Source organism: Leptosomus discolor, chromosome 5, assembly GCF_034619465.1.
Source record: "Leptosomus discolor isolate bLepDis1 chromosome 5, bLepDis1.hap2, whole genome shotgun sequence".
Classification (NCBI taxonomy): Eukaryota; Metazoa; Chordata; class Aves; order Leptosomiformes; family Leptosomidae; genus Leptosomus; species Leptosomus discolor.
Window position 1 is genome coordinate 11,681,061 of NC_141395.1, and position 14,615 is coordinate 11,695,675.

Consider the following 14,615-nt stretch of genomic DNA (forward strand, 5'->3'; position numbering starts at 1 on the left):
GACTCTCTTAAAAAGCCTAACCATTTTTTCTATAATAGAGAAGCAGAAACACACCAACAGCATCTTAGATAAAAGCCACTTGCCACTGGAGAACAATTTCACTGCAAGACATTGGTTGTCTAACATGGCAACCACCACAGCTCTGAAACAACTCCCACCTTTGATTTAATTTTGCTTAAAACAGGCTATGTGTCAGTATATGGCTCCTCTGTAATTAAGTAACAGTACCAAATTCTTCTAAAATTCTGTCCTGGTTTGGCTGGGACAGAATCCCAGCCCAGCCATGCCAGGCAGGCTGTTAGCTGTTTTGAGTCAGCCAGGGCAGCTGACCTGAGTGAGCTACAGGGGTAGCCCGTACCATAATGTCATGGTCATTATACAGGGGGAAGATTCCCCTTCCTGGCTGGTGAGGGGCTGTCAGGTGATAGCGCAACTGTTATAGTTTAGCCCTGGATATAGGCTAAATGTATAAAAGTTCATAACCTGAAGCTCTGCCATCTTCACTGAGCACAGAATCAGATGCTACAGGAAAAATAAAAAGTGAGGCACTCCTTGTGCAACCTTCCTTAAAAAAATGAGAGCTCTGTGTCGTGTAACGTTTCTGGCTGCCGGTTTAGCTTGATCAGGATGCCTTCCTTGATGTTTCTAAAAAAAGACTTAAGGCCTTGCTAATGATACCCATCAAGTTGCATTGGAAAAATATTTTTAATTTTAAAAGGCAATATAATGTAAGTGAATCTTTTACATCTCTGGACTCTGCAACTTCTTTGAGAGGGTCTTGCTACCACAGGCACAATCACCAGCTAGGACACCTTCTGGTAATTTTACCCACGTTTAAAACTTCATCAGGTTTCCAGGAGCTCTATGATGTTAGACTGGGAAAAAAACAGATATATTCAGTGTCTCTCAGATGACTACCTCCCATCAGCCTTTGGGCACATCCATTTGGAAGCAAATCTAATGCCAAAGAGCAAAAGTGGATGAATACCAGGCACATGAAAAGGAATAAATATGCTTCAAAACAACCTGGAAAGTAAGTGTAGTGGAACACTGTGAGGATAGCTGGGAGTAAACTAGGTCAAGTTAAACACTTATGAAAAGAAAGAAATAAAACATACAAAGATACAACAAGGTGATAAGGAAGCCAAACAGCTGCAAGCACAGCATTAGAGAGTTTGTTTTTTAAACTGATCTCATGACTCTGTTCTGCTATTACTTTTAGGTAAGCATCCCAAGCTCTGTAGTTTCTGTCAAAAATGAGTGGGATCCAAACGAGGAGAAATCAGTCTTGGGAAGGATCTTTCTTAATAACAAAGAGTTTGTGAATCACTGATCTATACTATTTCCACTCTAAAGCAGTTCACAGAACATCTCATTTGGAATTGTTCTGCTTTAACGGCCACAAACTTTGATTCATTGTCTTGGCATTCGAACCCTTGATGCATATGATACAAAGCAGAAATCCCTGGCAAATGAGACTTAAATAGACAGAGACAGTTAAAAGACTTTGTATTTCCATGAGCCATTATATCAAAATGCAAACACATGTACACGTAGCAGCTTTGATGAATTTTACTATGTCAGCAGAACTTAACCACAGCTACAGTAGGTGTCTTGTGGCAACCACATCTCAACTGATTCACAAGAGTGAGAGCAATTTGGTAATGAGATCATCCATCGTCTCAGATGCACTGAAATGAAAGTGAAGGAAATCTGGACCAGACTGGAGATGAACTACAAGCCAAAATCAATATATTTCCCAATTTCACTGAACGGTTGGGAATATGACTCACCTACAGGAAACCAAATTGATAGGGCACAGATATACTTTAAATTGCTTCTTTCTAACAGAAACTGTAGCTGTGGTGATTTATAGGTTAACAAGCAAAATAGTTCTTAGTATTCAGCTGAACAAATAAAATGATTCTTCGCTACTGGTTTGATGAAAGGTCACATAGTAATAAAGGCTCTGATGGTCCCAAGCTCTGTTAAGGAAATACTAATTCAAGGCAGCTGTTCTCCTCTCACAGTAAGTATTAGACAGTTTAGTCCTAAAAACATTTCCTTTGGTTAGACTTTGGTTTGTAAAATAGCAGATACCCGATAATGAGGCAAGTAACATCAGGTACCTGCAGCCAGTGCTGCACTGCCAGGAGCAGCCACAGGCCTGACCAACTGGCACTTCATCCTGGCCAAGTGGCCTAGTGACATTGGGTCAGATAGTGATAACCTGAATTTTTAGCATTTCTGCTACACCTATTACTCCTCTTTATATTCTACCATGAGTTAAAATGGCTCTACTTCATCATAAATCTACCACACAAAACTCCCAGCTTAGCTAAGTTGTGTGTAAGAAAATTTAGGAATTTATGGGAAAAAAAGGATACACTTCATAATCATATTAAGATGGTGATTATAAATATCACAGAGTCTCTTTTTTCCCCCAAAAGAAAGCCAAAGCACTCCACAGAGCTCTGGAGCTTCATGAGGAGTTGGCCTTCAATTATGACTACATTTTCAAAAGAAAAATTTAGGAGAGTTCTCTGTTACTTTAATCTAGGGTTGCCAAATATTCACGTCAAAGCGGACTTTGAAAGAAAAATGTATGCACTGGTGTTGGTGCTGCCAGCTTCTAGCTTGAGAACTTTGTGAGAACGAAGGATTTTTTTGCCAGTAATGATAAAGCAATTCAGATAAAGTGTAACTCAAAAATTCTCTTTTGAAGAAAGAATAACTATGATCATGTGTACTGAGCACACAATATATTTTATTTTTTTTTTAGTAAACAGTGAAGCAAATCTTTTCCATGACTGCCTTTTAGTATGTGGCAGCACCCCCCCACTGCGCCCCCATTTGTACTGGTAAAATGGTAACCTGAATATTCCAGGTGTCTGGAAAAATGTTCCTGGTTTCCCTAATGAAACCAAGACCATTCAATTGAAATACAGACATACACCAAAGTGTGAAGCCACCTATTGATTAAGAAGCAGGTAGTGTAGTGTTAACATGCATAGCAAAGAAAAACAAAGAAATGTGAAGCATCCAAATTAAGTATCAGGGGAAACCTAGGGAGGCAGAACACGACTGCCTACACTAGGATGAAACCTGGAAGAACGGCAACGTGACAACACTAGGATGGCTAAACAAGTCCTAGGATCTGAAGACCACAAACAGAATTTTTTATCTCACCTAGAAGATGTTAAAGATTCCTGCAGGTCAATAGTTGTATAGCAATAAACGAAAACGTGAAACTACTGTAACGTCATACCTATACCTCATAGCTCAGTTATCCTTTGCTTTGAGCCAATTCCTCACAACAGCTGAAGTCTGGATCCCAACTCAAATCATTATATTCCCAGAACACATGGAGTTTGAGGCAGCTTCTCCAGTTGAGAAATTACGGGGTCAGTTCTGCACAGACTTCCCATAACATGAGGCCAAATATATGCACACTAGAGGGAACAGAGCCCTTCATTATTTGTAAAGGGTCATGCTGCAGTCTGTCAGCAAATCTAGTCCTGTTAAGGAAAGGGGGATTAAGATTGTCCACCTAAAGCTATGTGGCTTGGCAGAAGCTGGTTTAGCAGCTTGCATGTATGTACTGGCTGAAAACTCATTTAAGACTCTTATGTATGGTGCAAAAACTCTCACCTGCTTGACTTCAGCCTGTAGGTGCCGGAGCTGTAGGCACTGCTCTAACCTCTTGTGAGTTTGGTCAGCATTAAGCTCCAGCTCATGTTGCTTTTCATGGAGGAATTCCAGCAGTTCTTGAACCTGTGTCGCAAGATCAATGTCTTTTTCACAGATCAGCTCAATGCCTGCAACATGCAGAGAGAGAGACCACTGCAGTTATTTGAAATTTCAGCTTTGGCACAAATGTAACCTTCAACATTTGTTGCCACCTAACACATTGATTTAAAATTTTCTGAGTAATTCTTTCTCACTAAACTCTCTCACATGTAGTATTTGGCTTTCCCAGTTTCCTATTCTGCATCTCTAGATTTTTCTACAAAGCAGCGTTTCTCTGGTGATCATTGCTTATCTCACCCATCAGCATCTGCCAATAGGACATGATTTAACCACGGCCTTGCTCAAAAATTGAACAAACATTGAATTGAAAAAAAAGACAGAAAAAACCTCCCTTTCCTACAGTAGTTCATTAACTTATACTTTAGAAATGCATGTTAAGAAGAACTTAGAAGAGAAAAAACATGAGGAAGAAAATAGAACAGTGAAATGCAGGAAGTAAACACTATTCTCCAGATCTACAGTAGTGCTACAAGTGTGCAGAACTCCACAGTGCATACTTCTTTCCATCTGGGCACTTCAGAGGATCATTAACACCACCGTAGTTTAAACCAACCTATACTTCATTCAGAATTATTCCACAGACTGACTTTCATCCAGTCCTCATATATCAGAGAGAAAAGGTGGCTTAGTACCACATTCCCAGCCCTTGCACCCTGCAGGAAATTGATAAACCCCTGAATGACCTGGCCTGACTTGATCAGGAGGCTGAAATGAGAGACCTCCTGAGTCCCCTCCGACTCACTGAATTTTCTTGTGACCCTATGAGCCTTTCGTGTAGTGGTTACGCGAAATACAACACAGAGCTTCACATCTTCCTTCTTGATTACACTAGCGTGATAGCATTGCTGGGTACATCACCAGTGTAATTGTGAAAGTTTGGCCTGGAGGAAATACGATGCCATTCCATGTTACTGTAATCACTGTGATTATAAACTAACAAAGACCTGGCTCTTCCCTTGTTGAGGTCTACGGAAATTTTGCCATTGGCCTCAATACAGGGAGGATCAGGAACCTAATATAAAAACAATCAGACTGCAGTAATGCTGAGAAAACACTCCACTTTTCTCCAAAGCCATTTTTATTTCATAGAATAATAAGACATTAAAGAGAAATACGTTAATTAGAAGCTGTTGTACAAAAGGCTTGGACACTATTTTTAAAACCCACTTAGAAAGATATATTTTCTTCCCCCTTTATCCTTCTCAGAGACTTGTGACTTTCATTTTCCCTCACAGTGATATCTACAGAGGACAGTACACAAAATAAATATGACCTTATGACTGACCTTATCCTCTTTTTCCTGGTTTCTGGTTTTATCAGAAAAAGCACATGGGAATGCAAGGGATTGGCTTATTCCCTTTCCCAGCCAATACAAAACAGTTTCTTTGTTACCAAATAAAGTGGAATGGCCCCTGGCTTCCCATTTAGAACTGGAAATTTAATATATGTTTCTATTCTTGGGAGTGAAGTTCCTTTCAATTGCCAGACACCAGGCATTGTTGCTGCAATTAGCCTGCATATGGTTCTGTATCCTCAGGACATGATGGCTTTTTGTATGCTTGACTTCACCACACCTATTCGACATTAAATGCACAGTTTTCCTTCATGCACACTCAGCTGGTATGGTTTTGATTGTGCTAACTCAACAGCAGCAACCAGGGAACTGCCTGGGATGCTATCCAAGGGCAGCCTGTGCTCCCTATGATGAATGATCTGCCCTTTCTTGCTTGTCATATGTCATGCAGATTTATTCTACAGTGCCAGCACATGAAGTGAGAGCACTTATTCTTCTCAAAGATTGGTTTGCAAAATGGAAAGCTTTGTTTTCAGAATAATTTCATACATATTATCTTTACATAGTGTTCTGATAGATAGAAAAGCACAGCTGATTTTCTGATAAACCGAACTTGGTTGTGATTTTCTCCTAATGTCTCAACCAGTGCAGCAGCAAGCGAAGGACAATGAACGGAAAGTGTTTTTTAAAAAAATATTACAGAAAAGAGTACCAAACCACATGAACTGGCATCCTACAAAACATACGTTAGTTACCCAATTACAAACAAAACATACCTGAGCTATTTGCAACGTGAGACACTACTCAGTGTGAGGAAGGGGTATTGCTTTTTTACTTGTACAAAGCTGTTTTGAAACTGCTTTGAAACTGTTCTTAGGCTGAACTACTAAAAGCCTGTGACAGGAAAGCTTACTATCCTCTTCCTTACAATATAAACTATAGTTATAATTAACTATAAATGACAACACAAATAAAATGAATTAGGTTTGCATTTCCTTTTTAAGCAGTGTAATGCTGAGAGAAGACATGAATGATGTTAGCTGGATGACCAGGAAACAAAAGGGCTTTGAATTTTCCATAAAACAGGTAGGGACTGTATAAATTTCCCCAGCTTTGCAGTGTATTGCAGGCTTGACTTGGACAAATTGCTTCTAGGATACAAAAAGGCAGGTCTGTAAACCATGAGCGACTCCTAACTGTGGTGCTTATTATGACAATGGTACTGACAATGCAAATGGACTTTAATAATCAAATAAATTTGTGCAATCAATTAATCAGCTATTAGAGTGTAACTACTTTTAGTCCCTAGAAGCAGAAGGACTAAGGTCCATATGCTAATGAATTACATGGACATGTCATCACTGCAGCTCGGGTCGAGCTGTTAAATCACTGCTGAATTATGAGCCTAAACTTTCCATAGGAAATGGATTTCTCAGAAACTTCCAAGCTGCCACTTCTGGAAACACTAGCCCCCTTCAACATACGAAGTTAGACACTCAAAAATCAATATCCATTTTTGAGAATAATTGCCCACCTATTTAGCTTTGCTATCAGCAGTAGAACTACAATCAAACTGGAAAAATAGAAGAAAGGATCATTGAAATAAAAAGTGGTGGCTCATTTAAAAGTGCATTCTTCTTGAGAATACTGTTATAATAGTCTCTAAATGCAAATATGTTCCCTGAGGGACACAGATTTTAGTGAGACATGAAGACAATTTGCACATACTGCAAAATTTCAGAAAACACAACCTGACTTCCAGATCTTACATATCCCCTAATAAAACCAAACATTTCTTTGAAGAATAGTTGTTCTGATGGCGAAAACAGGCTAATCCAAAGCAGGCTCACCCACACGTGCTGGAGTAGAGGAAGGAACCACAGCAACATAACTCTGAGCTGTATGAAGCTTTGGCAATACTGGACTTGAATAGATAGATGCCTCACATGCACAGATGCCCTGAACATCTGCAGAGTCTGCTATGGTGCATCCCAGGACCACTGGATTTATTGTACCAACATGACAATATTCACAGGGATTTCCAGACACTCCACAGCCTGGTAAGTATCACTGCTCCAAATCCGCATCGGACATGCAAAAATCATGGGTGAATGTCTAAACCCTTCTTTTTTCTACCTACACAAGATTTCCAAGTGGAAAAGTCATCATGCGTGGAAACACCTGGATGTAGTTTTATCTGAAAGACTTACTAGCTTAAAGATCTCCAAGCCAAATGCCAGAGTGATCAAAATTGAAGCAGTTTCCTGTGTGACATGTTAAAAAGAATAAAGCTCAAAGAGAATTATAGGGAAGAGAAGAAACTTGGTCATTTAAGAATGGCTGGTTAGGTAGAATGTCGCTGAAAAATCACATTTTTTCTGGCTTCATCTTCTATGGCTACAACTGAGTTTTGAGTGTAGTGGCGGTGACACTGTACAATGGGAAGCAGCAATAGCAGCTGATTTCCCAGAACCCCTGCAAGTTTGCAGCTTTGGCAGTAAGAACAATCATCCCTTAACTTATGCTCTGAACAACTCTGATATAGGATTCAGGAAGAGGGAATAAAATTAAATGAATTTTTTATGAAGTATAACTGTCCTTTATTGAAATAAGAAGCAGTAAGCTCCCAAGAGCAATCTTACTCCCTTATTTTGCCATTCTCCCAGAATTTAACATTCTGTGCAGACGTGACCATTACCTTTGATTAACTACAGTTCCTTTACATCCCCACGAGGCTTCTGCTTCCTTGCATTTGGGACCAATAGATTTTTATTGGGTAGACTTCATAGAAAGTGATCTTAGATGATCTTATAAAAACATTTTAAAATTTGCTTCATTTAGTTGCTAATCTTTTGCCTGCTACACAAAAGAAGTTTTTTCTAACTTCCTGACAAACACAGAATTATTTTTTTTTTCTTAAAAATCATTCACTGAGACTCCTGACTGTGCTCTGGATCGTATTCTTTACCTCCCATGGATTCCTACTCATATTAAGATTCTTCCAGGACTACAATAAATTTTAAAACAAGCAAGCATCTTAACTGATGTATTAGGACAAGTTTTCTACCTCAGAAAGCATGGGAGCTGAAGCACAGGACCAGGCGTAGTGTGGGCAGATCTCATAGAAGCTTGCACACATGGTTCACACAATGCACCGGATTGTCTAGTTCACAACACACTCTTGTAGCAGTCCTTAAGCCTCTGTTGAGTGCAGCTTGCCAAATCAGGCTGAATACTGCAAGATTTTTTTTAAAGATGGGTGCCTAGAGGTAAAGTGTTTTCCAAAGAATAAACCCACAAAAATCTTTTTTATTTTGAAAGTGCTAATTGTGATGGAAAGAACAGGAATTGCTCTTGCTTTGCACTCTTTCCACACATTTAAGAAGGTTAAAACACTTCGTAAGTAACATTCACTTCTGGACTTTACGCGGTGATTAATCTGAATTATGATATCCTTTTCCAAATGCGAGGACACAAAAATCCTGATTCATAGGATGTCTTACAAATAGGATCCTACTGCTGAGAAGCTGAGAAAAGTATCAGACAGACTCCCTATCAACATTAATCAAGTCTGTCATTTAAGAGCACATGCCAAAGGTTTTTTCTTACATCCAGGTTGCTACCTTTAACTTTCCAGTGCACACTGAAAAGGAAAATTCCAGTATGGTTTATCATATTCCTTTTTTATACAAAATAATTCCAATTAGAGCTGGCTGGAAACAAAAATTCCATTTCAGGACTGGTTTCAAGGATCTCATCTTTGGATTCTTTCCCAGAGGGCTCTTCGATAAATAGCTTTTTACTCCCCTCACTTCTCTGTCTCCCTCGGGCACGTCTGCACCCTGAAATGTGGCACAGGGAGAAGGTGCTCAAGTCTGCGGAGAATGAAGCAAGCACAATCTGGTCAGCTTGCCTCCCAATAAAGTCTGGTTACAGAAAGGTTAACAAGCTGAGGAGTCTAGAGCAACTAGACTCCATCCAGACCTGAGGTCTGACGGGCCAGCTCAAGTATCTCTAACTCATGATTCCCTGCAGTGCTTGTTCCTGAGCTGGTGCAAGGACAAGGACTGACCAGTGTAACTTGTCTTGCCTCCCCTCCCCATCCGCTTTAGAATGGATCCTGAACTGCACCCTGCAGTTGTGAAACTTTCTGAATGAAACTTCGAAGTTGGCTTTATTTCCACAACGAGTTTCAGTCTCAAAAAAAGTGCAATTTTTGACACCTAATCCTGAATGAAAGCATTCCCACAACTTGTGGAACAGTTCTGGGAGTGGACAGACAGGTATTGCCCATCCTTATGTTAAAAACTGATGTATTTGGTATCTATTGAGGTATATTTGCTTGATATTCATTGTTAAGGTTTGGGGCTTTTCTTGCGTTTTGTTTTCTTTTCTAATGTAAAATAGAGAACAGATTGTTCTGCTCACCTGAAGCCTGGACCTCCATGATGTATTGGTGTAAATCCTGCCCTTGCTGGATGACTTCAAAGGTCATGTTGTTCATGGCCAACTTCCGTTCAGTGTGACGCTGCAAACGCTGCTCAGCCAGAGTGAGGTCTTCGGTATTGAAGTCATTCATTTGTCTCAGCAGGTCTTCATTCCAGGCATCTAACTCTGCTGTAACCTTCATGGGCAGAAGACAGACACTGTATTCACTCAAGATCAATGATCTATTCTCAAACTGCATTTGGATCACAAAAGTACTTCACGTTTTGCCTCTCATCCAGAAACCTCCAAACCACAGCCTCAGTATGCTCTGGATCCTGCCCACTTAAGGGTCACACTTAACATTTTGCTTAGGTGAGGATCCATGAAAAGATTATTGGTCCAACCAGAAACCTGTTATCTTCTTTTTCCCTTACACATTCCAAAGGCCACTGTAAAAGAAGACCCACTATATTCACATGCGTGGTGGAGATAATGTTTCTGAGTAAATTCAAACTGAAATGAAGAATTAATGCTTACAGAATTGCAAAACAATTTGTAACACCTGTGACCAACATAATCCCAAAATAGCCTGAATGTTTCTAAACACATTTTGCAACACACTGCATGTCACATATTATTGGAAATATTATTTACTCTATTTTCATAGAATTGAAATTATAAGCTGCTCCCATTAAGTCCTAAAACAGGGATAACTAATACATTTTCAGAAATATTATTATTGGTATCATCTATTGTGAACAGTGTCTACTCATTGTTCACAGAAAATGCATCATGAAACTAAATATTTTACTATGAATGTGTGAGTTAACCCCCATAGCATTGATTACACTGTACAATGAGTCCTGTGCTGTGCTTTCAGGGACTTACAGTCTTTTATAAGGATCTTTGTTGTCTTCAGTGGACTTGGGAACAGGCCCTGCATAACTTTTTTCTCCTGTGGATCTGAAAGCTTTTACATTGGGGAATGAATATAAATAATTCACTTTTACAGATGGGGAAAGCACAGCACAGAAACATCATACTCAAGGGCTAGGTGAATCACCGGTAGAATCATGAATGGTACCTGGCTCTAACCAAAGACCTACATAACCTGCCAATAACTCATGGGAACATGCAAAATATTCTGTTGATTTCTTTGTTTCCTGATTATAACACACAGTCTGATGATTTTAGTGGTCCATTTACTGTATCTTCTGTATTTTACATATTAGCCAAAAAGTAATCAACTGGTATCTAAGTCCTTCTCTGCTTTTGCCTGTTCAATTAAAGTAAGATCTAACCTCCACCCAAACAGCACAGTCTCACCTCAACCTAGATTCTGCTACAGCAGACAAAGGAGAAGGCATGTGCTAGTGACAATGAATGAGGGAGGGGGGACAAGGGAAATGGCAGTTAAATCATGCGTTTAGGCTAGGACTGCGCAGAATACAATTTTTTAAAGTATTTTAAAATATTATTAAATAGATGCCTTAATTCTGATTCATAGGTCAATTCCTCATAGCTAAATTCAGGAGAGCTAAAACTAAGTATCTAAATTCCCACTTGTGCACGTTATGATGTAGTAAAAAGTCTTCCATTTCTCACTAGAAGTGCTCTTCAGCGCCTGTGAGCAGTGAGATGCTTAACTTCCTAAGTAGCCAAGATTCAAGATTTCCCATTTGGTTTTCCTTTCCAGAAAATGTACATTGTATCCAACACAAGCACAGGAAGGCAACCCAAAAGGACCAGCTCTCGGCCCTTCTCACATTAGAATGGATGGGAGTACACAATTTTGCATTAGAAGGGAAAAAAAGCAGGCTTTAGCCTCTTTTTTGAGAGCAGCAGCAAAGCAGATTTATTCAACCAAGAACCTGGGACCTCAGCTGCAGGGTGAAAGGCAGAGTGTGGATATCCTGAGGGGCTTCTATTTTTCTTCACCTTGTTCCATTGCCCATTCCACTCAATTACCTTTAAATAATAGCTATCTCTACAGTCTCTTTGGCCCCATTCCTGATTCCAGCAACCTCTGATTCATTCACATATCATAGCTGGAGCCCCTGGACTGTGAAGACTTATTGGCAGATTTAACAGTTATGGAGAAATGGTCAAAGTAGATGCTGGAAAAGGGTTTTACTGGGTACATTCACATTTAGAGACAGATCCTCAGCTAACAGTAATCAGAACCGAGGTGGTCTTGACCTTGTTTCAAACTACAAACAATGGAATGAATTTAGAGTAAGCACAGATTCCTACAGTCATGACAAGAACACATAAAGATCAATGCAAAGCCCTTTCTGCTCTTTCTAATGGAAAGGCATATGATATAAGTGTATCAGGAGAATTTTACTTTTTGTGAGCCATTAAAAATATTGTGAGATTAGAATTCATTGCATTGATTGTCAGGCTGCTAAAACATAGTTATTTGAAATTTTGCAAAGATTCACAAAGTACTTTCCAATTTCCTGTGTGAACATTCTCATGCATGTGCACTCTGGGAGATGTCTGAAAGAATTTATAAGTGACAATAACAGAAAAGACTAAAACAATCGAAGAATGCGTTACATTAGTTTGCTCTGACAGCCATGATGCTACAAGTGTGGGATTCTGATCAAAACAAAGTCTCTCCATCCTGTTTACATCTATGGGCATCAACTCCAGGATAGGAAAATGCAAATCTTTCGGAGGGTTGAACTGTCAGGGGAGTCGACGACGGACATATGAAGGAATCAACAAATATTCCCACAAGTATGCTGAGATCCAGCACTTCTACAAAACTGCCTTGGTAAACCTCTCCGCTGCGGTGCTGTTTCTCTTAGTAACTTTTCCACTCAGCTGTGGAAGGGACACTGAGCAGCATTGCTTTTGTTGTTAAATCTACAATAATTTCCACAAGAGCATGGGGAGACGGCTGTTGACGAGTGCACTGCTTTTTGCTCCTTAGAGCTGAGTGTCCAAGACAGGTCTGTAGTAGAGAAGCATCTACAAACACTCCAGAGAAGGACTGCCTCCCAGGCAACCAGTGCTCCTTGCACTCATGTTGGCAACCAGCTTTCACTAAGCTCCCCACACAGGAGGGGCTGCACCTGTGTGTACCTGTCCTATTAGCCATTGCAAGGCACTGAAGGGTTTATGCTCCATTATCCACACGCCCCAGTTAGAATCAGTGGTTTCAGTGACAGAGGAAAGGACAGTAGAGGCAGTCAGGACGAGCTAATAAACAACGCAGGATGCAAGGCCAGGCCATGGTGCTCCGTGCCACACTGCCAGGACCGAGAACAGGGGCTAAAACTGCACCTGAGTGGCTTCAGACAGTCAGAGAGGTCCACTGGGACTTGTTAGCCCAGTGCCAGCTCTGCCAGGGCCAGGAGCACAGCCGCCAGTGGAGAGGAGAAGGAAGGAGGGAAGTTGCCTCTGAGTGGGGGCTGATGAAGGAGTGACAATCATCCCATGTGCTGGGTTAGGGGAAGAAAGGAAAGAATCAGGCACAGCAAGAGGTGGAACATCACCAAATTTCTCAGGCAAAGTATGTACAGGAAGGTTGGGTACATTGCTCTGAGTAACTGAGACAAACAGATGGCTAGAAGGGAATCTAAAGCACATGAAGGCAAAGAAGTAATAGCAGAGCTGTGATAACAACCCAGGTTTCCTGACTCCCAATCTGGTGCCCTATCCCAGAGACCATGCTGCTTTGCATATCTCATTAAGACATTTCCTTTTCTGTCTGTACAGCCAATGCCTCAAAATCCCAGCAGTTTTTGTACTTCAAACTGGACAATTTGGAAATGGTCCCAGAGTCTGAATTTAAATCCCTAACTGGCTTGACTTGGGTATAGGGAAAATGATATATTTTTCTTCAGGAAGAAGCTGTAATTAGGCAGCTCTGTTAACTTCAGATGTATATTTTTCAAATCTAAAAAAGGACTTTGGATGCTTTCACAGATTGGTCAGGCACTGACACCTATGATGAAACTTGCACTGCATCAGACAAAAGTTCTAAGCTGTGTGTGGTAAGAGCCAACTGCACTGGGCCTGTGTCAGGAACTCTCTCATAAATGAGGCTTACCTGGCTGTGACCTTGTTTAATTCCCTTTTGACTCAGAAGAATGGCTGATTAGAGTTTACTCTATTCATTTGCTAGATTTTTGGTGGGAAGAACTGACAGCACTTCTTATGTTTATTCACTTGGCTTCCCAGTGTTTGTGAAACTAAACAGATCTTCACATGACCCGAGAGAAGAGAAGCCCTGCTGCAAGAGAAGCCCTGAAGTCTGCTCTGTTCTGCTGTGGCATGAGTGAGAAAGCATACCAAAGCAGAAGGGTCACGAGAGCAGTGCACAGGTCTGCATTAGCAAAACCAGCAGACTTAACCCCAGACACCCACACTGTTCCAAGGACAGTCGCACACATGCCTCATTGTCAGTCACGCTCCAGCTGACTCCTTGGAAGGAGCCATACTCCTTCCTTGCAGGTCATACAAGGTTGGTGGCCAAGAAACAGCTTCCTATTACTGAAGGAAGGTTAAGTGTCCACAGGGTACTACTGAGAAAGACAAGACAAAGCTATTGATTGATAATGAGCCTAGAAAGCACATTTCTTCATTCTTCACCTGAAATAGATGCTCCTGCTTCCATGATAACAGAAGGGGAACTGATGCTGGTGGTGAATCCAATCTAGTATTAAACGAGATACCCAAGATAACCTTATCAGAGCAGTGGAGGCAGCTCCAGAGTTAACTTCAGCACGTGAGCAAATACTGGGCTCGTGCTGAGCTCCACGCTTCTATCACAAGGCTATAATACACAGATTATGTCAGCCAGGTCTGTTTTTCATGCAGACACAGCGACCACAGTCTAGACCACATACTCTTTAGGCAGGAATCCTCCTAAAGCAGCAACTTTATATACCCAAATTCCCACTGCTGTATTTGCTGCTTCCTGGATTTACCATGTTGCAATACCAGCAAGTATCACGACTGAAGGGATAGATTCACATTCATCTTCAGTCCTGGAGAAAGAGGAGAAGTGTAGAGAAGAGGTACGCAGGTGAAAAGTAATTGCAGTAATAACAACAACAGTATCAGTCCA

General features: G+C 40.7%; 1 protein-coding gene across 4 annotated transcripts in view; it reads right to left on the bottom strand.

Annotated features, from left to right (window-relative positions):
* KALRN (kalirin RhoGEF kinase) overlaps positions 1 to 14,615 on the bottom strand; it is a 525,904-nt gene that overhangs the window by 172,489 nt on the left and 338,800 nt on the right. For all 4 annotated transcript variants that reach the window (XM_086466145.1, XM_086466144.1, XM_086466147.1 and 1 more), the window contains 2 exons: positions 9,533 to 9,728; positions 3,652 to 3,818 (listed from right to left, as the gene is read on the bottom strand). In XM_086466145.1, coding sequence (XP_086322271.1) covers positions 3,652 to 3,818; positions 9,533 to 9,728 — 363 coding nt within the window. The remainder of the gene's footprint in view (positions 1 to 3,651; positions 3,819 to 9,532; positions 9,729 to 14,615) is intronic.